This window comes from Agelaius phoeniceus, chromosome Z (assembly GCF_051311805.1).
Source record: "Agelaius phoeniceus isolate bAgePho1 chromosome Z, bAgePho1.hap1, whole genome shotgun sequence".
NCBI classification, from domain to species: Eukaryota; Metazoa; Chordata; class Aves; order Passeriformes; family Icteridae; genus Agelaius; species Agelaius phoeniceus.
The window spans coordinates 25,917,469-25,943,002 of NC_135303.1; the positions used below are offsets into that span (position 1 = coordinate 25,917,469).

At 37.0% G+C, this 25,534-nt stretch overlaps 1 protein-coding gene across 9 annotated transcripts in view; it reads left to right on the top strand.

Moving 5' to 3' along the window:
* Window positions 1-25,534, top strand: part of TRPM3 (transient receptor potential cation channel subfamily M member 3) — a 411,073-nt gene that overhangs the window by 295,513 nt on the left and 90,026 nt on the right. For all 9 annotated transcript variants that reach the window (XM_077171883.1, XM_077171878.1, XM_077171882.1 and 6 more), the window contains exons 6-7: window positions 122-293; window positions 16,178-16,352. In XM_077171883.1, the coding sequence (XP_077027998.1) occupies window positions 122-293; window positions 16,178-16,352 (347 nt within the window). The remainder of the gene's footprint in view (window positions 1-121; window positions 294-16,177; window positions 16,353-25,534) is intronic.

Genomic DNA, 25,534 nt, shown 5'->3' on the forward strand with positions numbered 1-25,534 from the left:
AGTACTTTAATTTTGATTTTTTTCTTTTGTTTCATCTTGTCAGATCATATCTTGTAATTGATTTGGTTCAGAGGCTCTTCTGTTAAGTGAACCTTCTTTTTCCTCTGTCTCTAAAATGCAGGTGGTCCGACCATACCAGACGATGTCCAATCCCATGAGCAAGCTGACAGTGCTCAACAGCATGCATTCTCATTTTATTTTGGCTGACAATGGTACTACTGGTAAATATGGAGCAGAGGTAAAGCTTCGCAGACACCTGGAAAAGCACATTTCACTTCAGAAGATAAATACAAGTGAGTAACATGTTGCTTGTATTGCTTTATAAATGCAAAAACCACTCAGTATAAAGAAGCAATAATTCTGCACATTTGGTTCTACTGTCTATGGTGACCATGATCTAAGGAAAGCAAATAATGAACAAAGATAATAAAATTTTATTTTAGAGTGCAATGGGTTTTTGACTGCACAGCAGAAATACCTGGATTTGTTTCTGCTAAGTTTCAAGCAGTATTTGCTAAGTTTCAGATTCCACTGAGGTCTTTGGTAGCCTCTCTTCCTTAGAACTTTGTACAGTTAGGTTCTCCTTCATTTAGTAAAGAATAAGGTGAAATTAGTACAGTTACAGAAAAGGGAAACAAAATGTAAGGGAGAGTTTTTTATTATAAGTGTTTTGCAGATTGAAGAGACACTGATATTTATAGGCAGTGAGAGTGTTCCATAAAGGTGCTGCTATACCTTTGCACTATGTTTATTAGTTTCTCCTAGGCAGCTGTCATTAGCCAAAGACAGAAGCTGAGTTATGAACTTAGGTGTTACTTCCACTTCATCTTTTGCATCTCTGATGATATCACATCATGACCAGACTGAAGCCCCAGTTTTTCTCTCAAAGATATATTTTTTTTCTTTTCATGTACTACTTTCCTACCTAAAAGAAAAAATAATCACCTAAATAAGCATTCTGCATGGATAAAATAAAATATGATATCTCACTACTAACATTATTATTTATGTAGTGTACCCACACTTGATGCTTGATGTAGTGTACACATGCTTTAAGATGGGGACTTAATTTCAATTATTGTTTTGGTCTTGCAAATAAACATCAGTGTTGTGCCTCCATAAGATTTCTTTAGGAATAAAACAGATCTAGTTTTTCAAAAGTGATCATATGCAGCCTTTCTGCTAATAACTCTATTGAAACATGCAATTTTGAGAAATGGTGGAACTTTTTGTGACAGGTAGGTGAAACTGGAATGAGACTAGGAAAAGCATTTAGCTCTCAGACATCAGATGACAAGGAATTACAGGCAGGCCCAATTGGGTGAACATAAACTAGAATGCTCTTCATGCTTGATAAAGTTTTCTGTATGATGAATACAATCTTTAAATTAAAATGTTGTGCCACTTACAGCCTTCAACAGCACTGCATGAACTTCACTCACTACAAGCTTATTGTTTTTAGGCTATCACAGTTACACTGTTTTTTCTCGGAGAGCACTACATAGATTTGCACAAAATGCATGCACCATAAGCAGTGGGTGCATGCCTGGGAGCTTCCTTAGAAAATGAAGATGGTGTAATCTAATCCTTGCTTGACCAGCAGCAAAAAGGCACATTTGAAAATGGCATATCATGAAAATACATAAAATCGTGGCATAAACAGCAGTTATTTTGAAGGCCTTTAAAAGAAAAGTGTGAGCTTTTACAGTTTACATCACAATATTTTGGTGGTAAAATCTTATCTTAAAAAATAAATCTCTTTAGAGAAGATTTCCTTTCCTTTAACTAAATTCAGATTTGGTCAAGAGCCTTATCTTTTAAAAAGTGACTGATAGATGAAACTAGAGACTTTGCTGGTTCAAGTCAAATGCTTGCTTGACTTCTTCAAACATCTAAAAAAAATGAAGAACTTCTCTTCTCTGGTTTCTTTCTGCAGTATGCCCCATAAACAAAAGTAAGCATCCTCCTTTTCACTTTCCTCTGTGACAGAGACTGTCCACCATTTAACCACTCACTCCTTTTCTCTCTTATAAACACAAAGATATTTGGATCTCACAGCACTTCCTCAAAATAGAAACGTGAAAAAATTGTTCAAAAAGAAGCCTGCCTAAAAGATTTTTACATCTTGGTTCAGTGGCATCCAGAATGTTTCTGCAATGTTTTGTTTTTCTTTGCTTTAAAAGAGGGCGACTGAGTCCTGCCCACACTCTAGTTATTAGGAAGTTGACCATATGGATGAGAAAGACCACCTGCCTTGTTGGGTCAGCCAAACAGATGGCCAATTTCTGATGCTTTTCTTTACCCTTATTTATAGCAGAGCAATGTAGATCCTCCATCCTGTGCATGACAGGGCTTTGCTGCCAAGGGATTTTTATCCAAATGGGAGTCTGTGCAGCCATGCATGTATGTCTTTACTTACCATATTCCACTGGCAAGCATGAGGAGTGGGGAAAAACACTGACAGCATCACAATTTTCTTTGTGACAGACTCAGGAAAAGGTGCAATTTTTAGTTAATCACTAAAAAAGAGAGTCAGCTCTAAAAAACAGAACAGATTTAGGAACTCGTAAACAATTGATAACTTTTTATTTCACAGTCTGCCCCTCAACAGTAGTGCTGAAAGTAGATTTTATTCTTATTGTTAAGCCTGCCTGAGTTTTACATGCTAGGCTTGTCATTTCTTCTTATTTGTTTTCCTTTGCTTTAACTTTGTTTTTCTCCAGTGCAGTGATAGCTCTGCTGGATATTTGAGGTCACATATAGTTCAGAAAGGGAAGCTTTAAACTTGTTCTCATATATTAAAGACTCAGAAAATGGCATTCCCTTCATATAGACTAAAATAGTGGCAGTCTCTTTTATAAAATTTAAGACTAAATTGGGTCATTAAATATGTCAGATAATTCTGGTAGTCTTAGCTTTTTTTATTCCTAATATGGCATCATTATTAGTTATTCAGCGGTATCAATTTCTTGAATCAGTGTACTATAAAATAAGAATAAGAACAGGAATAATAATAGGAAGAAGAAGAAGAAGAATCTCCAATTATGCCCCTTATGAACACTAGGGAAAATATTTTATCGAGTATTCTGTTTTCCACTATCTTTTTACGTTTTACCACTTGTATTGCTCTTATTTTGTCCTCAGCAAATACTCAGGAATTAAAAAATAGTTTTCAGAAAAGCAGAGGGTGACATTTGTGGCCCTGAGCCTGCAGGTTTAGCACAGAGTCACTCAGTTGAGCAAATATCTGGAGGTTATTTGATGTTTTAATGCTCAGGACAGGTTTTTCTTATTTTCACAAAGGAAGACTATTTTAACACAGCCCAGCAACCATCTCTTGAAGTGAGCCTCAAGTTGTCTCAAAGTCCTTGAATTTCAAAGTGCATCATTTTGTAGCATGAAATGTTGAAAATAAGAACTTTTCTAATAGCGTTTTAAGATCAAAAGGAAATACTCAAAGTGATCTAATCAGAAATGTTTCTGGTTTCCAATTCAACAAATATTTGGGTCCTGGACTTTTAGCAGAATTTTCAAGGCACAGAGATCACTTGAAGATATACACTGGAAGGAAGGAAAGATATCTTTGTAACTATCTCTTCCATAGAGTTTATTTATATAGCATTACATGGTTAATTCAATAGCTCATGTAAAAGTTTTTACATTGAAATATGGAGTCCATACTATTCAAAAATATTGCATTAGTGAGCAGAAGATTCTCAGGATAAGAGTATAGAGATTTTTAACACAGTAAAATGCCCCAGCTCAATAGGGAGATGCAGAAATTGGAGGGCAGCTGTGTTTCCATTTCTGGGCTCTCCTTATACTGTTCCATGGAAGGAAGGGATCCACGGCATGTCAGGCTGATGTAATCCACCACTGCCAGTTTACTGATTTCTGATTCACTGCTTCTGGAATTGCTCAACAGACTAAACTCTGTCTCATTGCCTTGGACACAAGACAGCTCACAGCTGTCTGTAGAATGACAGATTACACATAGACTGGAACAGACTTCTGAAGGTCCCCAGTGTGAGTCTCTTCTCAAAGAGAAGTGTTTGCAATGCTAAGTTTATCTATAGCTTCATTTGGCCAATGACCTCCAGTAATTAATATTCAACCTTCATTTAGCTGATAACCTCCTATATTAATATTCAACCTAGTCCAATCTATAAGGATTCCAGCAAAAGGTTTATAAACTTTCCCCAACCCCATCACCAGTGTGTTATCTGAAGCTCACAAACTGCTATTTTTGGACATTTTCCCTTCAGAGAACCTCACCCTATCAAGAAAAATATGGCTCAGACACCTTTTTAACATCACTGCAGGTTGTAGAACAGGTATAGGATAACTTCTTAGACTCCTTTTTAAAAGGTTAAATAAGCACTGCTGTCTCAAACTCTCCTCCTTAGGCATATGCATCTTTCCTCTGGATCTTTGCCAGTTTCTTCTCATTTTTCATGAGTAGCCCAAACCTGCATCCAGTGCTTCAGCTACAGCCCTGCTAGTGATGAACAGAGTCAGCATGGGGAAAAGGCCCACGCTTGACACACTGGTCTAATGTAGCCCAAGTGCCTGGCATGTGCCTGGCATGCTTCATGTGCACCAAGAGCATGCTGGTGCCGCACATTCATACAGTGGGCACTCACTGTAATCCCAACTCCATGACCTAAGGATATGGTTATTTGATTAGAACAAAAGATGCAAGTTTTACTCTGAACAGCCATAATTTACATTGGAATTATTTTTTAAGAATTAACACAGAAAAACTGCAATTTATGTGGGATTTTTCAAGTTTGGACTTGATTTTCCTAAATATCATACAAGTCCTTACTGTCTTTGAGACCTAAAATCCATTTAAAACAATGAAGTCTAATTGATTATCTTTATAAAAATAAATAAAAGTCATTAGGCATCCATCCTCAGGACATAGTCTGCCATGATGTTGTAGGTCTATAATTTAATTATTCCTTTTCTAAAGTTCATGTGCACCCCTCAATGTCATCTTATCTACACTATTCCTTGGTTTGAGTCATTCTGAAGTGCTATGTTTCAGTGCTAAATTTTATTCAGAAGGAATACAAGGACTTTCTTCTTTTCTTTTTCTCTTGTAAATTTTTTATACCCTTTACAAATGCTTTTTCCAAAATATTGTATACTTAGACCTTCTTTCTAATGGGTCACAATAGTGCAAAGTAATGTTTCCAGAGAAGCTGTTTGGAGAAAAAAAAAAAAAGGCAGAATAATTTTCACCAGTATGGTCACTGGTTTCAAAATGAATGCATATCTTATGATCACTCAAGGTGTGAAAGTGCAGCTAGTCTATTATTTCCCCATCCTGTGGAAGTACTAGTGGTCAATACAGAACAAGAACTTAGTGTGTCACCAAACAGGTGATGTAATCTATAAACAGAGAAAGGAAATAAATGAAGCATCTAATTACTAGAGATCACCTATTGCAAATTCTGCAATTTTAACATTCCTGGACACTAGCTAACTGGAAACTATTTTTCCAAAGAGCTGTAGAATGGCCTGGTCATTTGCTAAAGAAGTACTTCATTACCATTTCTGCAGAACCTTCCTGAGTAATGCAATAGGCACATCAGTTGTGCCTTGGACCAGAAATATAAAAGACATCTGTCTACAAAATGTGATTTGGAAGCTACAAGTCATACAATATTCATCCCTGCTACTCCACAGATGGTTAGATTAGAGTAATTACTAATGTAGCAATTCAGATAATACATTTGATCTGAGGTCTGTTAATCATTTTCAAACAAAGTCCAATAGGTTGACATGCCATGGGTTTCACTCATTTTGTGATTACACAGAACAATGTTTTCTCATTAACAAGTGTGATCTAGAATTACTTCATATTACATATAAAGGGCCTCTACCAGCACTTGCAGAATCTTAAAAAATCCTACCTAAAGCTTCTCCCTTTTGGCTCCAGATTCATGTTTGCAGTTTTATAATATTAATTTAATTTCATTCCTTCTGTTTGCACTATGGTCTTCCTTTCTCATGATATAGTTGTTGGTATTAACTGACTTTTTATTGGTGCTCAAAGTATTCTCAAGTCTTTAAAGAGCTTACAGCATGGTTGCCAAGCAATTGCATCACAAATGCTTACTTTCCTTCTTCATATGAGTGCTCTTACTTGGAGCAGAGGAGCAAGACAGGGACACAGATTATTTATATATATAATGATCATTACACATTGCATATATGAACTCTTTTAATTTGAATGAAAGGTGTTGTGAATTAATAAGAATGTTGAAAGTTTTTCTTTAAAAGAACACATATAATTTTGTGAGCAGAATCAGAATTTGGACATGACACATAGGCTAGCATAGCCCACCACAGCACAGCATAGCACGCACTCATAGCATGTTTTTGTGTGTGCATAACCATTTGGTGAAACATACAATCATTGTCTGTCTTTTGTGTACATTTCATGTCTTATACCACATCTGTGTCAGTAATAAAATTTGTGTTCAGCATGTGTTAGGAAGGAATGTGTCAGGAAATGTCAATGTAGTGGTTCAAAGAGCAGAATAAGCTTTGTGTGATATTTGCATACCTGGCAAATGTCTTGAAAATATACTGACCACATGCTAATGACATTTTATTTCTAGATTCAGATATTTTACTTATATTGAAGGGTTTGTACATCAAAATATTAAAATCTTCATCAGAACACTGCCAGAATTTTCCATTCTCTGTAACTCTCTGACAGAGGTTTAAAATTCTTAAAATTTGCTTTGGAAATAGATGGAGTCTAGTCAGTAAAGCAGTGATGTTCAATTCGGGATTAACAGCTACTATAATAGATTAAAATGTAAAAAATTGTAGTGTTTCCTCTACTGATTTAAAAGATGATCCCATACTTGCTAGATTTCTGACATTTTATAGTATTAGACACAGCCTCAGAGAAGGAAGGAGGCAGGTGAAAAGAACAAAATGAGGCAAAAGGACTTCACTAACATGAGGAATGAGTGTAACAAGCATATGTAATGTCACCTAGCCAGCAGGAGTCCAGGCTGTGCTGATGAGGAGGGAAGACTTTTTTCTGCTATTGAAAACTCTTTTCTCTTCATAAAAGTAGCTACCACATTCTTCTTCTGAAAAAGTTATCTGGAAAAAAATAAAAAGACAAAGAAAAAAAGCTCTTTTCTTAGATTTTTAACAATTCAATTTCCAGGAGAGCCAGAAATAATATAAAAATATGGATGTGTAACCAAAAACATATTTGAAACAAGAATATTGAGCCAGAGGATGTAAAGGCAGTGTGTGTTTAAGTGGAAATAGACCCCTCCAAAAAAAAATCAGAAAGTTTGAAATAGTTTGCTTTATTTTGTATCTTTCATAAACTTTTCAATCTTTTATAAATCTTTTAACCTATATACTCTATAGCCTTTTTGAGTTTGCAAGAACCACTTTACACTGCTCGGTCCATTCCTACACATTGAAGCATGTTAATATTTCTGAGGAAGATGACCACACCAAATCCTCAGGGTGTGTAGATCCACCCGGTGAAACTAATACTCTTCTTTTGAGCAGTGCATTTCTGGAGGAATTGTCTCCCAGACCACAGAGGACTAAATGCAGAATTGTACTGTTCATTATCATGCTGCAGTTATTCTCATTTTAAACATGTCGTTTGGTGCTGAAGGTTTACTCTACCTCCACTGTATGTTGTTTAAAAAACAGACAGACAATAGGCATTGGAACCTGCGACCTTGTATTTAATCTTTCTTCTTTATAGAGTTGGTTAATGTAGTTGAGTTTTGGTAGGCCTGTGAGAAAAAAATTACCTCTGAATAAGAAATTGATAGATAAAGCTGGGTGATTTGATTAGGTAGAGAAGACAGTTTAGACAGTATAATAGATCAACAGTGTCTGTTCATGTGACCCGTGGACTTCCCTTTGTCATCCTATGCCTGAGAATATATGAAGGGGGCTGGGGAGGCAAAGGGACGTTCAACTGTCATCACTGGCACCTTCTCTGACCATTACATCATCATCAAATACATTGGAATTCTCATTTGATTCAGATTTTTCCATCATGTCCTGTGCAGTCCTAGATGCATTTTCATAACTACATAGCTGGGAAGATCTAGGTATAGATTACTTTCTAGGAGAAGAAGTCTGCTTCAAGATCAAAAATTTGACTACTGTGAAATTTCAGTAAACCCCAGAACTTCATGAAGTTTTAACTTATTTCAGATTTTGCTAGAGATTGAAAACTTGGGTTTTTTTCATGAAAAGCATCATGATGTTTGTTAATCAGACACTGAAGACAAATATATTTCAGAAAGGGTTGACAAAGCACAAGGTTACAAATCATTATTGAAGCACTCAATAGATCCATACAAGTGGATCTAAAAATTCCTTTCACAAACTTGACTTTAAACAGATGAGTTTGTTTAAAACACGTGTTTTCATATGATTCATGTAGAAGAAAAAGAGTACAGGTGATTTCAGCTCCCTGATTTTTGGATGTTTTAGATTTATTGAATTCATAAAGCTGCAAAACTAAGAAACATTATTTTACGATTAATCCATTTCAGCCAAGTTTCTGCTATTCTGTATCTCACCTATTGTAGTTTCCTGAAACAGGTGAGAATAAGGGATAATTTTCTATGTTACATAGAGACAAATATGTTGAAAAATAAGCAAAATATGACAAGGAAAATCACCTCAATATGTCATATGAGGTAATGTAGAATTTGGTTATGTTACAATGCGATAGCTTTTGAAAGTGTTGCATACAATATGTGGTAGTGTTCACATCCAAAGGGAGCCAGAGGAAGCACCAGGGGAAATCAGAGAGAATGTGAGAATTTCTGAAACTGTAGTTGCTCCTGTGTGTCTTGGACCATTGCCTACAGGTGATGAGCTCCAAGAGTGAAACCTGTTAGGTCCTCTGGCGCTGCACTAATTAGCAGTTAACTGCAAGGACAGATAGGGTAAGTTTTGACTGAAATCCACAAAGGTTCTTGTGTGTGTGTACCTGTGTGTGTGTGTGTGTGTGTGCATCTTTGAACTTGAAGTGCCAGCTTTGAACCATGTATTGCCATTTTATCCAAGTGGTTGCTTGGATGCTTTTAAGGCAGAGTCTTACACAGGCCCTTCCCATGTCACATTTCTTCTGAGGACTCTCTGAACTTTATGCTTCTGCAAAGACAAGTAAAAAAATCAAAAGAAGATACCACAAATCTTTTCTCGTTACCATGCTGAATTTCCTTTTGAGAAGTTTTGAGGATCAGTCTACTATTAAATGAAGATATGGCTCCAGGTGTCAGGTCCATAGATTTGTCTGTCAATGTCAGGTCTGGCAGGATGGCAGATACATCAGTAGGTAGATTTAGAGAGGTGAGGAAGGAGCTCTGAACAAATAGACATGAGAATTAAAGTATCAAGGTAGAGGAGATGAGAAAGGGGAACAGACTGGGACAAAATAATACAATCATACTCCTAGCAAAGATGAGATAAAAGATTATGGATTAAGCAGAAGGAGACAGAGAGGAAGTGAAAATGTGATTGGGCTACCAAAAGAAAAATAATAAAGATAAGAATGCAGAATGGATGTGAGCATAACAAGGAGACCAAGGAGAACGAATGGAAACTACAAAGGCAAAAAACAAAGCTGAACAAAATAAAATTCATAGTAGTGATCTTAAATTGTGTTTGGGAAGCAGGAGAATAAAAAGGAAATTACAGTAAATGATAGTCAACAAACCTATAGTAGAAATGTCAAAAAATAAATTGAAAATAAAAAATAAGTCAAATTGTTGTGAGCTTCTCTTTATTAGTAGTGGTTGTGTATCATCCAGTCACACATAATCCTCTAGTTTTGTGAATTTCAGGAACACAGCAAATATTCTTAGATTTTTTTTAATTGCCTTTCCAGATCAGTTTGATTTCTTTAGACATAGAGCTGGTAATGAGTCTCCAAAAAATGGATGTTCCCCTTAATTGCTGAATACAAAAAACTATTAAAGGTGCTCAGAAAAAGAGTAGAATTACTTTGACCTCTTTCTTCTCTCTCTTTTTTTTTTTTGTTTTGTTTTGTTTTTTAATCTGTAAGTTTCTCTCCTTTTGTTATGTAACAGTTCTTGAAGGGCTAAAATAAATACCCCTCATATATTTGCCATAACTGGAATAAGAGGTTCTGCTCTAGTGAAGATGCTCGAGACAAGGGATGTGGAAAAGGAAAAGCTAACTAAAAAGTGGAGCGATGTGAAATTAGGTTTGAACTAGATGTGACATCTGGGAGATGTTCCTGTACTTCTGGGTAATAAAACCCAGCATTCTTTCCTATCATCCTGTGAAAGCAAAATCCATTCCCTTTTTTCCAGTTATGATCATTTAGTAATGTAATTGTTCTAGTGGTAAACATACTGCAGCTGTGATTTGGAGAACTGGAGCATGCAGATACATTGTATGTGCAGGTGATCTTATCTCTTTGCCTTTTGCTATTGATATTTTAGCCAAAAAGGTGTTATACACATTAGAAGGTGTTTCCAAAAAGTTTCCTGAAAACAAATGCCTAGAAAAAGACCCAAGTTGAAATGTTATTTCAGTGTAACCTAATATGAAGGATATGGATTATTTTATGATGTTCTGTTATCACTTAGCCTTTCTGAGCTAGTTGGGACCATAGGGAGTACCACAGGTACTGATGTCCAGAGGTGAAGCGGACACATTTGTGTGCTCAAACCTTTTAATGACTGTTGTGAATTCAATATAAATTATTTGAATTTGACTTCATTATAAATTTTAAATCTATTTGAGCATCACTTACCTGCTGCTTTAACAGCCAAAGAGAATTTTTTTTGACTCTGCATTACTGTAAGACAAATATTGGTTGAGAAATTTAAAATTATTTTCCTCAATTTTTTAGGCTTACACCAGCTCTTCTGCTTATTAAGATTCCAAGTCATGTTTAATTGTTTATCCAACCTGTGTAGGTAGCTTGCGCTAGGATATATCCAGGTACTATGTAAACACTTGGACTAAAATGTTTCTGGAAGGCACAGGTTTCATGGGGAGTTTCTTTCAGCTGTTGTTAATACATCATGCTGCTGCATATTCTGCTTGTCCCATGGAGCATGGCAATAACCTAGAAACTGGACTTCTAAGACAGACTTCTTGAGCTAAGAACTTTCTTTATATTTCTTAAACTTACCAGAACCATGAAATTCTAATATGAATTTCAAGACACCTTAAGCCTCTCAAAAAAATTGGAAGGAAATGCTACTTTGCAGTGTTTCAAATACAAATGAATAAAGCTTATTAGTCAATTTCCCCTCAAAAATCATAGTTAATCATATATTTAGGTTAAAAACTAAGGCCAGATTTGATCAAAATGTAGTTTAAAGCTGTCTAAGTTCTTGTTACCGCATCAGTATTGTTATTGAGCTTCACGACAGTTTTATCAATCATCCACTGACAATTAAATGAGATTTTCTGCTAAATACCTCAAGTAAACAATCCTTGCATTAAAAGACCCTGTAGTATATAACCTCATCTGTTGAATTAATAGCCTGTATCTGTGAACATGTCATCTGTTTGATGCAATTTAAGTTTTTTTACACTATGGAGCATTTGTGCAAAATGGTCTGTGTGCCTTTCCATTCACTGTGCACTGACAAACACTTACAGGAACTCTAACACAGCTAAATCTGTTGATTTGTATTTTTGGATTTGTTTGTTTGTCAGTCAGTAAGGGAGCATTGAGCTTACCACTCACAGAAGCCATAATCCTAGGAGAAGTTTGCAGTTATAGAGGTAGCTCTTGTCCGCAAGCAGCAGATCCTTTGCAGGATGTTCACAAGGTAGTGGTGCGAAACAAGTCTAAAGCCTGTCATAGGAATTGTCTACTGCTAAGAGCCTATTGTCTCATTATCTGAGATAGGCACATGCAAACCTGAGGTATGATGACCAGCAGAGAAACCTGCTAATTTGTGTACCCCACCATCTGCAGTACATCTAGGTCCAGGAAGATTTAGCAATCTGTGGACCAGGAGAGTAGGCCTTGATCATGTAGAGGCTCCTTGATCATGCAAATACACCTGCTCTCCTGAAGCTGTTTTGAATCCTTCCAGCTCCGTGATGCCTCACACATCCTTGGGCCTAGGGTAGGCTCAGGTTTTCTAGGAAGGCTGAGTCCTGTTTCTACACTGCACAGATGAGCAGTGTGTGCCTTGTTAGGAAAAGACGTTGAGCTGTCAGGTTGACTGCTCATGCACCGTGTGAAGGTTTGTGCAGACTTACTCTGCCCCTCCTCTGGGACAGTTTGAGCTCTCTCAGTATGTCCACAGTCTTATGTGTAACCTTAAGCCTGATGTTCTTCCATTGCAGCAAGCCTCTGGAGATCTGGCTCTCCAACTGCATGTTGTGCATGAGGTGTGACACATTTCCAGATGTATGTCACTCCTGTGCTAGCTGCTGTGCAGTAACTCCTTCAGCAGGACAGACACAGGCCCCAACATACCAAACAAATCCGAATAATTACCAAATACTGCAGTCAAAATTTCCAGGTAGAAAAAGGAAATTTAACGTGGGACAACTCACACCAAAATGTCTGACCCAATGAAGGAGCAAAGGTGGCCAGGAGGAAATCAACTCAGATGTGCCTACCACCATGCAGTGTTATGAGACTGAAATTAGACACATTTCTGCCAGGTTGGTCAACTAGAGAGCCTCTGTTTTATCTGACTGAACTCAGGGCTGAACTTACGGAGAGTGTACAGCATAGTGATATTTCCCAGTTCTCCTAAAACCATGCCTAAAAACATGAGTAGCAAATGCATTTTGTAGTAAATGAGGCATTTTATTCACTTGTTGGTCTATAAAAATGTGGGTAACTCATGCTTAGCTCTTCACTAAAAGAAGTAGTAATAATTTATAAGGCAGTTATACATTATTTATAAATATACTCACAGTATAAAATATTAATGTTTTTCCAAGAACTGGAAAAACAAAATCGGGTTTCTGCAAAGTATAGTTGATATTTTTTAGTCCCTTTTCACTCAACACAGACATTTATGCAGCTTTTCCTTCCTTCCATTTCCAAATGCATTCATTTTTTCTAGTTTATTATTTTAATTTACATATTTATGCATCACAGCTGTGTCAAGGGTAAAATGATGGGGTTTTTTGTATATTAACAGGAAGGCCTACAAGTGCTATTTCGTGCACATTGGGAAAAATGTTCTGATGTGTACATACTTTCCTGGAATTGCAATTGTCGGAAAGTCTCACTGGCTCTGCTGCTGACCACAAAGGCAATAACACAATAACGAAGCTTTAAGTTGACTACATAAATCTTTTGCACAATATTGCAGTCTAACTTCATTAGCAATACCTGACACTGTGAAATACTAAGCAGTCTAGTCTATGCTGCAAAAATCCATACTTACTGAAATACTCAAAATGCAAGTTATTATTTTAGAAATAGTATAGTGATGAGCCTCAGGTCTTTGGTACTTTCTTCTTTTTGTATGAATCATTATATTGAGCGAAAATAATGACTTATTTTTCTCTATTCTATTAATGAAGTCATGAGACGCTACCTGTAGTTTTGGATTTATAGCAGAAATATTAAGAATTTAATATGTGAATTGAAGAGCTTATTAAATAGTAATATGCCAGCTAGTAAGAGATGTTTCCCACATGCCTGCTATTGGATACAAACTTAATATTTCTTTTGAAAATCTGAGAGAAAATGAATCTCCTGTCTGTCTAACAAATTATTTTTAATAACACAGAATAAAAATGCAGAGACCACTCTTAAGTTGGAAGACCTTTGATTTTGCAACCAGCTATTTTCCATCTTGAACTATTATTTAACTAAGTCATAAACATCACAGTGATAACACATTAGTCAGCATTCACAGCCAATTTCAAGTTCACAGATATACTGCTAGACAAGAAGTTTTCTTCCTTCCAAAAGGAGAAGGAAAAAAGGCTTTTTGAAACCAAAGCTCATCCTAGAAAATTGTACTAATTAAATTTAAAAATTAATCCTCCATGTAATTATCACATGACCATAATTTTTCAGATATTTAAAAATAATTCACCCAAACCTAAAATGTTTCTCTACAAGGAATATTAAATAAAAAGCTGATTAATATGTAATATAGTGCCTTCTAGGAAACAGAAAAAAGTACTCAGATATGTAAAAATGAGTTGTACTTTCTGTGTTTAGATGACAACACCAAGTGATAGTCTTTCCTGATAATAGTGCATTGCCCTGTACCTGAACCAAAAAGGTTCTTTGCAATTTCAGATTGTGCAATATTTCAGTGTAGTGTGTTAATACAATTCCCTTTCCAGTTAATAAAATGTGAAACACACTTTTTTTTTTAGATTGTACACTTTTAGAGTACTTATTAGTGATAGCAACAGTTTTGTTGAAGATAGCCCAACAGGATGAGTGCTATCCTTATTTTTTTCCCAGACTAAGGCAATTTTCTTGGTAAATTCCACAAAAACATGTGAAGAGAAAACTTTTTCCTTGTTGATTTATTGGACTGCCCATTATAGTGCTGGCATGAAGTTCCCACCTTGTGGATGTGTGCTAGGAAGCAGCAGTTCCAGTACTGTAGTCCAGTTTATGTCAGCAAGGTTTCATTTTGGCACTGCCTCCTTTCTGACAATCTCAACTCAAGCGAGAAACTCTTTTTGCAATGGTGTCCTTGAGGTTGTAAGGAATGTATTACCTCTGCATTTAGCATCTCACCTCACAGCCTGCCATTGTCTTTCCAAATGAAGTGTCTGAAATCAAATTTAGTTTTTTTCATTCTTTCTTAAAGAATAGTTTATCTAATTTTTGACAGTAATTCAAGTCCTTAAAATTATTGAAAACATTTGATCTGTGAATATTTCTAGAGCTTCTAATCAGATTTAATGCTCAAGCCTCACAGGCTTACCTTTGCTTTGGAGAATTGTACCCTCTCTAAATGAAAGCTTCATCAGACATATGAACAGTTGTTACATGGCTTTGTGCAACTTTTTTCAAACCCAGCTATTAATAGTGAAGGACATTAGTTTGTTTTTCCAGTGAAATGTCAGAATTTTGTGCAGAACGTATATAGGTTTTCTTAGAAAAACCTACTTGAAAAGAAAAAGAGGCTTCTGTCGGGAAAAAATTGCTAGAATTAATAGAAAATGTTCAACTTCTGTTGCCTGAGTCCTTTTGAATGCCCCAATCTCAGCTGGTCAAGACGTGAATACCATAAAAGCTTTTTCAGCTATTTAACAGCAGCCTGGCATCAAATTGCCTTTCTCTAAATCCACACAACTTTCCTGGCAGTATGTGTTACTACTTCTGCAGAGGGCTCCCATGTAATTACACAAAAAGTGCATAAAATGAAGATGCCTCTCCTTTGGTTAAGCACTAGTTCAGCTCTCTTTGGAGCAGTGTACCTGGTGTGGGGTCTGCAAATCAAGGAATATGCTGAAAATTTAGAGAATTCAGAGAAAAACCGTGAGACTGACTAGAGTTGAAAAACAAATATAGAACTGACTTGCAAGAGAATGTGTTTATTTTGTTGAAGAGAAGGTTAAAGGGCTGCCCAGCTGCAACCTGAAAGTGGATCCCACACAGCAGGAAAAATATCATAGAGGTAATTTTGAAACAGCAAATAAAACTATTGGAAGACCCAATGATGGGAAGCTGACATCATGCAAAAGCTACACTACAAGCAAGATTCCAGTCTTGATTATGAACATGTGAGGAAGACATGCAGTAGTTTCTTTATGATTTCAAAACAAGATTTGATCTTTAAAAAAAAAAACATGGTCTATTTAAATATAACCATTGTATTTGAAATAGAAGATAATTCCAGAATATACTGGTTTATGCAGTGGAACTGAGGAGATGGCTACATTAGTTCCATCTGTCCTCAAAATACCTGATTTACTGAATGCATTTTCTCTGACATTACACTGTACAGTCATAATGCAGTTATTTCAGTCTGATTTTTTTTTTCTTCTGTCTTCTGTTATGTCTTGTTTGCCCTGCTGGCTTTGCATTTTTTTTTTATTTCTTTTTTGTTGCATTTATTTACTTACTTGTTTTGCATGTGTTTGTGTTTTTTTTATTGGTTGGTTGTCTGTTTTGTGTTGTTTTCGTTTGGTTTGGTTTGTTTCTTTCTTTCTTTTGCTCCAGGAATTGGCCAAGGGGTTCCAGTGGTGGCCCTTATTGTGGAAGGAGGTCCCAATGTCATCTCCATTGTTCTGGAGTACCTGCGAGACACTCCCCCTGTTCCCGTTGTGATATGTGATGGCAGTGGCCGAGCATCTGACATCCTTGCCTTTGGCCACAAATATTCTGAAGAAGGAGGGTAAGTAATTTCATGACATATGTTCTTTCTCTATCCATAGGTTCAATTCCGTGGTAAAGCGGAGCACAGGAAATTATTAACAATATTGCACAGAAGCAACACCTCCCTCACATGGCCATTTCCATCTTTGATATGGGTGAAATGCTGAAGGTATTCAGAACATAACAAAATGAGCCTTAAAACAAGCCTCTTCTCTGAGTCTGCTCTGCTTCAGGCTGGAGAGTCCCAACTCCCTCAACCTTTCCTCATGTATGAGGTGATCCAGTACCTTCATCATCTTAGTGGCCCTGCTCTGACAGGAATAGCTACTCCAGCCCTGGAGAAAGCTACTCTGCAGTGTGTCACCACCATACAGGAGATTGTTTATGAAGGAAAAAATTAATCTGAGGACCCCTTCTTTGCACCCTCTTGCAGAAGTTTGGCTGTGCTCTTGGTCTGTTTCTTGGATAGGTCTTTCCCAGGCACCAGTTAATAAGGACTTGGCCCTGCCTCATAAGGGATCAGTTTCAAATAAGGCTACAGGCATCCTAGATCAGCAGAGTAGCAGCATTTCCATTAGAAAATGCTGAAACTTTCTTGGTCCACAGCCTTGTGGCTGCCCTAACCTGTTCCTTACCTGACAGCCACAAGCACCCTCAAAGGTTTTCCAGGTGTTCAGCAATGATCATGGACCTTTCCTCTCAGAAGTTCCCAAATCATAATTCAGTCTGATGCCCAGACTAGAAAATAACAAACAAAGAGAAGATTTAACAATTTAAAAATTTAAATCTGTAAACATTGAGCTCTAGACCAAGCAGTATTATGTCTTTTAGAACTGAATGTGATCATGAACTCACTCAACCTGAAACTCCTACTGGAAACAGATCGTTTTCCACAAATGCTTAAATCCATTTTATATTCAGGTTCATGCTTAGTACAGCACTGCATCTGTGATACATAAGAATGTGGCAGGTTTCACTGAATCTTTGAGAAGTTGTTTCACTGTTTTCAGTGACCTCACTGATAACACTTCACATAAGCTTATTCAAATATGCTTTATCCTTGTATTTGTTATGTACATCTACCTTGTCTGTGTTCTGATGTCACCATAAAAAAATACAGGAGGAGACTTAATTAATGTATTTGAATATATAAATGTGGCTTGTATGAAAGGCCTTTTACAAGGACCTATAGTGACAGGACAAGGGGCAATGATTTTAAACTGAAAGAGGGTAGCTTTAGACTGGATATAAGTAAGATATTCTTCACTGTGAGTGTGTTGAGGGAATGGCATAGACTGCCAAGAGAATTCCATCCCTGGAATTGTTCCTGGCCATGTTGGATGGAGGTCTGAGGAACTTGGTTCAGTGAAATGTGCCCCTGCCCATGGCAGGGACATTGAAATTGGATGATCCTTAAAGATCCCCTCCAACCCAGACCATTCTATGATTCCGTGAATTTATGATGCTGTGGTTCTATTTCATCATCACAGACTCCTGCCTGTAGAAAAGGCAAGTAATAGTATCAATAGAGGCAGAACATGCAATTTCTTACCTGAAAATCTCGTATCTGGCTTTGTGAAAGGTATTATTCTATCTTACTATGGGTCTTGTAATGTGGGGGATGTGGGGGTCCCATTCCAGATTGTTTCCTGCAACATTATCGACCAACAAAATTACTCATTTTTTTCTGTTCACTTTGCACTAAATGGAATGCACAAACGATGAAATTTGCCAGACTAGCTAGTGGAAATTTCTGTGTGTTCATCCTGGTTCAGAAAACATCAGTCTGGCATGCAGTGATATTTTTAATAATATAAGAAGTAAAACACCAATACTATTATATTCATTAAAATATTTTATCCAAATGCATTAGACTTCAGCTATAAATTGGATCCATTTTCCCCATCTCTAGCCTATGTTTGAGTAGTGCTTAGCACTATGAGGAGAATACCAAAAAATTGCCATGTTAACTGAATTCAGCTAACAACTTTTTCTTTTGGATATAATCTAAGCAGTTTATACAAAACTGTGTTTATTAGACTCTAAATCAAGGTAGTACATCTAAGTTGCATGCAAAATTTAATTCTGCAGTCACTGTGTAATCAGACTATTAAATCAAAAGCCTATTTTAATTCTGGCCACCTGTCAGAAGCAAGGTGTTCTCTGAGACACAGCATATCTTCCAGCTGCTATGGACTGGGTATCTAATTTAAATAATTCAAAACTTAGATCAGTAATGGCAGAAACAAACTCACTTGCATGTTTATATTATTATGCTTATTTTGCACAATCTTAAATTCTGACTCACAGCGGCCCAACAAAGATTAATTTTCTACACATAAAAATATGTGTGTGTGTCTACTAAGCACTGCTGTGAGTTCTGTGAGCTTTTAAGTTAATTTGAAAGTTTGTTTCCATGGGGAAAATAACTATGTCTGGAAATAACAGAAAAAATACATCTCTCTGCTTGAGTTTTGATCAGTGCCAATCCATCCATTTAAAGAAATCCTTTAGTGCATTGAGTGGTTGCCTATCTGCCCAACAGGTCCTTTTGTATTGGGTTTCAAAGAATAGTGTTGTGCCAGCCCTTCCTCCTTGTTAATTATTCTTCCTAGAACATTCCACATAGCAGGAAAATTAATGATTTCTTATATTAATGGAGGTGTGGTACAATGCCAATGCCTGTGCATCTTTGAAAGGACAGGAGACAAGCTTCAATCTGTCTTTTTAAGGCCTAATTGTAGGCTTTTCTCATGACAAGGCAGACATTTCACTCTCATAGGACAGTCCTTGGGTAGGAGTTTTCACTGTGAGAGCAGCCTCAGTGGAGGAGGCTGCCAGCAGGGCCCAGAGCGGTGCCCGCGCTGCCTGGCGGGAGGAGCCGCCTGCCGCTCTGCGAGGCACCACGAGCGGGTGAAGCACACTCAGAAGGAAAGACGTCTTTGGGGCAAAATCAGTTTGGGGGTCTCATCGTCTCATCTCTCTCATTGAAGTTTCAGGAGAAGGTAAGGCACATGTGCAGTTGTCCACATGTGCAGCTGAATTTTTAGTATTACAAGTGTCAGATGCACAGAGCTAACACAGGGGGAGGGTTTAAGTTTATTGGGACTTTAATATCAGAAACTAAATTTTGGTTCCTTGGTCTGGAAAAGTCTGTAACAGAGTTTTAAGAATTCAATAGGTGGCTATATTTCAGTACAAGTAAATAAAATACTCAGAAGTCATTTAGTAGAGTTGAGTAAATTCCTGGTACCTTTTACATTTTAATGACAAACAAGCTATGTCCACAGTATAACTTAAATAAGAAGGCATCTTAAATGCAACATTCCCCATGTGGTAAATTGGTAGAATTATTTGGCCGCTTTTCACTATTGGCCTTGATTTAAAGGCTCTGAAGCACTTATTTTTTTCTTTTACTTGAAAATATGATGAACAGCATTGAGGGGTGAGAACATAAGATCAATCATAAAATTGTAAATTTAGTCTCTACTAAGCCCTAAGTGAATATCTTCATTGGTAGTAAATCTCCTTCATGTACAGCTGGAGTATTTTAGATTGTATAATCAAGGATGGATGCCTTTTCATTTCATTTACCTGCATAAAAGCAGAAGCTGAAAGTAAAACAAATGCAAACTGCAACTTTATAGGAATGTTTTGAAGCTTCTAAATCTTAGAGATTTTTTTTTCTTTATTAAATACTGAATTTAAAATCAGAGAAATGAAACACTAGGTTAGAATTTATGTCACTTCTTAGAAAAATATTTCCTTAATGAATGAGAAATTACTTGCAGTATTGGAATGCAGTCTCCAAGTTGAAATTATAGCTCATTAACTACTCTATCAGTTCTACTCCTGCAAGCAAGAGTTCAATTTAATGCCATAAAAATTTACTTCTTGCCTAATGTTTGCAAGGAAATATCAAACATTCTCTGTGCTTTAAATGAGCATCCTCATATGAGTATCATTAAAGTTTGCCTTTGGACTGATCTTCCTCTGGATCCACGATGGCATAGTTTTAGGGTTCAAGTCTGAAGAAGATTATTTAAATCCCTTTTTGCTTATAGGCAAAATACAGGAATTTTTCACTTTGAGCAAAAGGGATCATAATGTATGATATGGTTCTTCAGTATCCCCCATGGTCTGTACCACATCACCGGGAATCATTGACCCAAATCATGTCTGAATTAATTTGTAAAATTATTTTCACATTGCATATTTTTATAACATTACTTTTCTCTTGTAAAAAAGTACTTTGCTAATCAAAACCAGGACACAAGAAAGTCAATTTGTTGACCTTGGGAGGGTCAATATATTCATCTCTCTTTTGGTGAAGAAACAGCCATTCAATAAACTGTGGTCAGGGAAAAATGATGTAGAACAACTACCAGTGAAGGTCTGCAGTGAAAAGCTGATTCCTCGTAAAAGCACACAGAAATCATCCGTGTTTGAATACAGTGAAGGAATAATTACATAAAATTTATTTTATTACAAATAATAATATACAAATAATTTATTTTCTGTCTTTTCACAAACAATGATATGCAAAATGTGTGAATTTGAAAATGTGTAAGCCAGCCCCGCAAAGTTGCACACTTATTTGTAATCCAGTGGAAAAAAATATGAGTAGAGCACCCTTCTTACGTAAGGTGTAATTGTCTAGAGTGCAAATTATAATTAAAACAGAAAATCCCCTAAGGTTCCTAAAAGGAGGCTCAGGGAATACCTTTCATATCCCACTGATATTTTATGGATATATTTACCTTATCTTGGGAAAAAAATACTTCAAAAATGAAGAGTAAGAAACTGATTATGCGCAATTCATTAAGTGAAGTGCATTATTTAAAGACATTTCAAAGCATTTTGAGAACAATACATTTTTTAAAATCTATGATGGAGTTGCATTTTGAAAGTGGGCTAGTGCATAATCTTTTTAACTCTCTAGTACATTGTACAATTCCAGTACTAAAAATCTTTGAGGAAAAAGAAAGTTAAACAAGTTAGTTGGTGGGCTACATGCCAGATCTTTCTCCAATGATCACTACAAAATCATATGCCAGGAGTTTGAAAGATTAAGTGAAATGTCTCTTATCTCCTCATCAGTCTTCTGCATCAACCAAAGCAATGAAGAAGGTTTTGCTTTACTGTTTAATCATCCAGTATGTCTTGGACAGAAACAGAGTATAGCCTTTTTTACTTTGTCAGTTTAGGTTTTTGAAGTGGCCTCTCCTGATTGATCCTAAACAATAAATCATAGTAACATAGAAAAGTTTCGATTGGAAGGCTTCTTTAGAGGTCATCAAATCTGACTCCCCTGCCCTGGGCAAGCTCATTTTCAGGTAGATCAGGTTGTTCAGAGTCCTCTCTGACCTGACCCCGAACGTTGCCAGGGATGGGGCACCTACCCACTCTCTGGGACACCTCTTTCACTGTTCTATCATTGTTGTGAACAATCTAGTTGTAAGTATCTTTTTATTTACACCTAATCTAAATCAACACTCTTTTAGTTTTAAAAACATTGTTCTTGTTCTATTACAACAGGCTCTGCTCCTACGTCTGTCCCCATCTTCCTTACAGGCACCCTACAAGTGCTCAAAGGCTTTAATAATGTTTCCTCAGAGCCTTCATTTCTCCAGGCTGAACTTCCTCAAATCTTTCAGCCTTCCCTTACAGGAGAGGTGCTCCAGTCATTTGATCAACAGCAAAGCCTCCTCTGGACCTGCTCAAGCAGGTCCATGTCCTTCCTGTGCTGGGGACCCCAGAGCTGGATGCAGCCCTGCACTGGATTCTCATCAGAGCAGAGCAGGGGGACAGAATCCTCTTCCTTGCCCTGCTTCCCCGCAGGGCTTTGGATGCAGCTCAGGACATTATTGTTTTACTGGGCTGTGAGTGCACACTGTGGGCTCTTGTCCAGCCCTTCACACAGCAGGGCCCCAAGTCCTTCTCCAGAGGGCTGTTTGTGATCTGTTCATCCCTCAGCCTGTGCTGCTCTTGGGTGCTGCCCCAACACAGGTGCAGGCCTTTGCACTTGGCCTTGGGGAGTTGTCAGATACCTCAGCCTTTTCTTTGTACATCACTGTCAGTTTGTAAGCCTTGCTTACCAGATGGGGTAAATGCTTTCTTCAGCCTTCCTTTTCTCACTGACATACCTGTAGAAACCCATCCTGTTATTCTTATTCCTTGCCAAGTTCAGCTTCCTCTTTGTCTTGGCTTTCCTCGCCCCATCCTGCATAATTGGCCTGTGTCCCTAAACTCTGCCCAGGTTACCTGTACCTTTTTCACTGATCGTGCATTTACTGGTTTTCTTTTTAGTTTAACCAGCAGGTCTCCACTCCTCTGTGGTGATCTCTTGCCCTCCTTGCCCTACTTCTTTCACGTGGGGATGGTTCATTCTTGTGCTGTATAGAAAGTGTCCTTAGAAATATGCCAGCTCTGTTCTGGTCCTTGAGGGCAATTTCCCAGGGCAGCTCTGCTGCGCAGAGAGCCACTTCCCAGCGGGTCCTATTGAATAACTCCTTGAACCCCTTCAAGGGTTTTTTTCTTAAAATTCAAGATCCTGACTTTTCTGAAAAGCCATACAGTTCAGTTCTGATAATCTGATGTGTCAAAACTATGGTTGGCATCTTCTGAAAACAAACAAAGAAGCAAATAAAACATACCCACACACTCTTAGATGAGAATTATGAGTAAATTTTGGTTCTGAAAATAAATGTAAATGTATATTGCTTTACTTTAGATGACAGATTTTTGACATTAGCTACCTAAATTCCATCAGCAACCTAGAATCTCTGGGAAAGAAGAAAAAGCTGAATAGATCTGGACTAGTAGGATAATGGGAGTGTCTTATACATTTATGGAATGAAAGAATAGTTTCAAACTACATGAGGAAGAAAAAGAACAGGTTATACATTTTTTTTGTAGTACATTTTGTTTAGGCAGGAGCAGGACTCTTTCCATGTCAAGTAAGTGGAATTCAGAGAATCATGCCATCAAAATTCCCCAGAAAGGATTTTACTGGCATGTTGCAAAATATTTTTAGAACTGAAGCCTACTAGAAAGTTGATAAAAACTGACACTACTCAGTCTATGCTGACTTTGATGGAAGTCATAAGTTTAGTGTCTCAGTCTGGTAAGGTAGGCCCATCTCTTTTTCTGAATCTAAAACTAGGAATCCTTGCTTTTAAAAAGCATGGATTTAAGGTGTGTGTGTAAGAAATGGAGTGGTGTTTGCAAAAGAGATAAGTCCCCACCTGCAAGTCACAGTTGTTTTGCTCACAGTACTCTGTGAAATTACTTGTTTAACACAAATTGGATTTCGTGTCTGCCTCATAGATTTAGTCTTTAATAGCATGGAACAGTTTGTGTTTGTCCCGGCTGGACTACACAATTGGGAACTTTGATTTCTTCTAATATAATTTGATATCTTCTAACATTTATAGACTCCCAAGGAATAAAAGTGATACATTCTTGATATAACTGATTTCAGTGCAAACAAAGCTATGATTACTTTCCTGGAAAGATTGCTGTTTTGTTTATGTTTCTGATTATAATCACTTCAAGTTTTTGACCTCACAAAGACATTGAATAGGCTTGATGTAGATTTGCAGACCAAGAAGATGTTAAAGAAAAACATTTAGTGAGGGTAGAAAACTGCATACATCAAATTATGACTACAGGAAGTTTTTTAGCAGCAGTACTTCAACAGATGTTTTACCCTGTAGTTAAGGAAACACTTATTGATTTATTGGGTTTTTTAAATGCTGCATCTTTCACATGAAGTTTGCTTTTCATGTTGCTTAAACTGATGCTATTATAGAGTTTCTGAGAGCTTTAATTCAAGAAAGAAAAGTGATTGTTGCTGAGAACACAATTCTGCTTTCACTTAATGCAACTTTCTTTTGCTTTCTGTGTGAGTTGGCCTGAAAGAGAGACAATTTCTGAAATGAAATTTCAGATTTGGATTCTACACATTTTTTAAGGAAAACTAGATTATTATAAGAAAGTGGGATGGTTTACATTCCAGAAACTTTGGAAATGTTTTCTGAAATTTTTAATTTGAGATTCTTCCAAATCTGTGTATTTTTTCATATAATTTTCCTGCTCTTTCCTACATTTTACTTTCATATGTCGTTTCCAAGGAAATCAATTATTTCTATGAAAATATAAATAACTCTTTAGGTTCTCCAGGTGATGTTTTTAGGAAACTTGTTCATTGTGAATAACGTCTTTTTTCTTTCTTCATTTGAAGGGTGGAAAATTGTATAGTTCTGGTCTACTTATAAATACAGTGATAGCACCATTTTGTTTAAATTTGATTAAAGCAAATTTCCAACACCTTCTTTTCAAGAGCCTAAAATAAAAATTTATATATATATATATATTTATATCATTTATGACCTACTAGCCTGCAACTCGAAGTATATTAGTGCTTGTCCAGATATCATTCTTTCCAAGCTGATTCTCTTTGGCACAGAGTCCTACATTTCTTCTTGTATTCTTGACATCATGTTTCTTGTCCCCATGTGCTTGCAACATCCTTGCTCCAGTACAGGAGGTCAGGTTACCTCTCTTACAATTCCCTCACAGCAAATCCTCTGCTGCCACCTCCAGTGTTGTCCACCAAGAGGGCTGGAAGTTGTAACTCATCACGTGTGGCCTTTTTGTGCTCCGGGGAAGGAGTGTGCTTACATGCTGCCTAATGCATGAGCAGTAGATGCAGGGGTGCTACCTCTCCAGCATCCCAGGAAATAGGACATCCAGGGGCCAGACTGCTCCCAGATGAAAACAGGAAGTGCAGAGGAAGACTTACTTCTCAGAGGGAGTCTGTGATAAAGTAGAAGACAACAGAAGAAGCCAGGCATGGAAAGAACAGTGATCTGTCCACACAGCATGGTCTAAAATCCCATGTAAACTCATTTTAATCCAAACACACTGACATATGCCTTCCAGGCTTCTTTTTGAAGCCAAAGTTCAATTCAACAGGAATATTTACTGCCAAAATCAAATTAATGTGGTAGAGAACATATGCATTCCATATGTCAGATCTTCTGTATACTTCCATGCACTTCTTTCCAATTCCCAATTGTTGTCTTTTCTAATAACATGTCTGCTGCAGGTATAAAGACTAGATAATGAAATCAGATTTGAAAATCAGTGGTGTAATGAATATCCTGCAGTCTCACGTGTGCCTCTTCACTGCAGTAA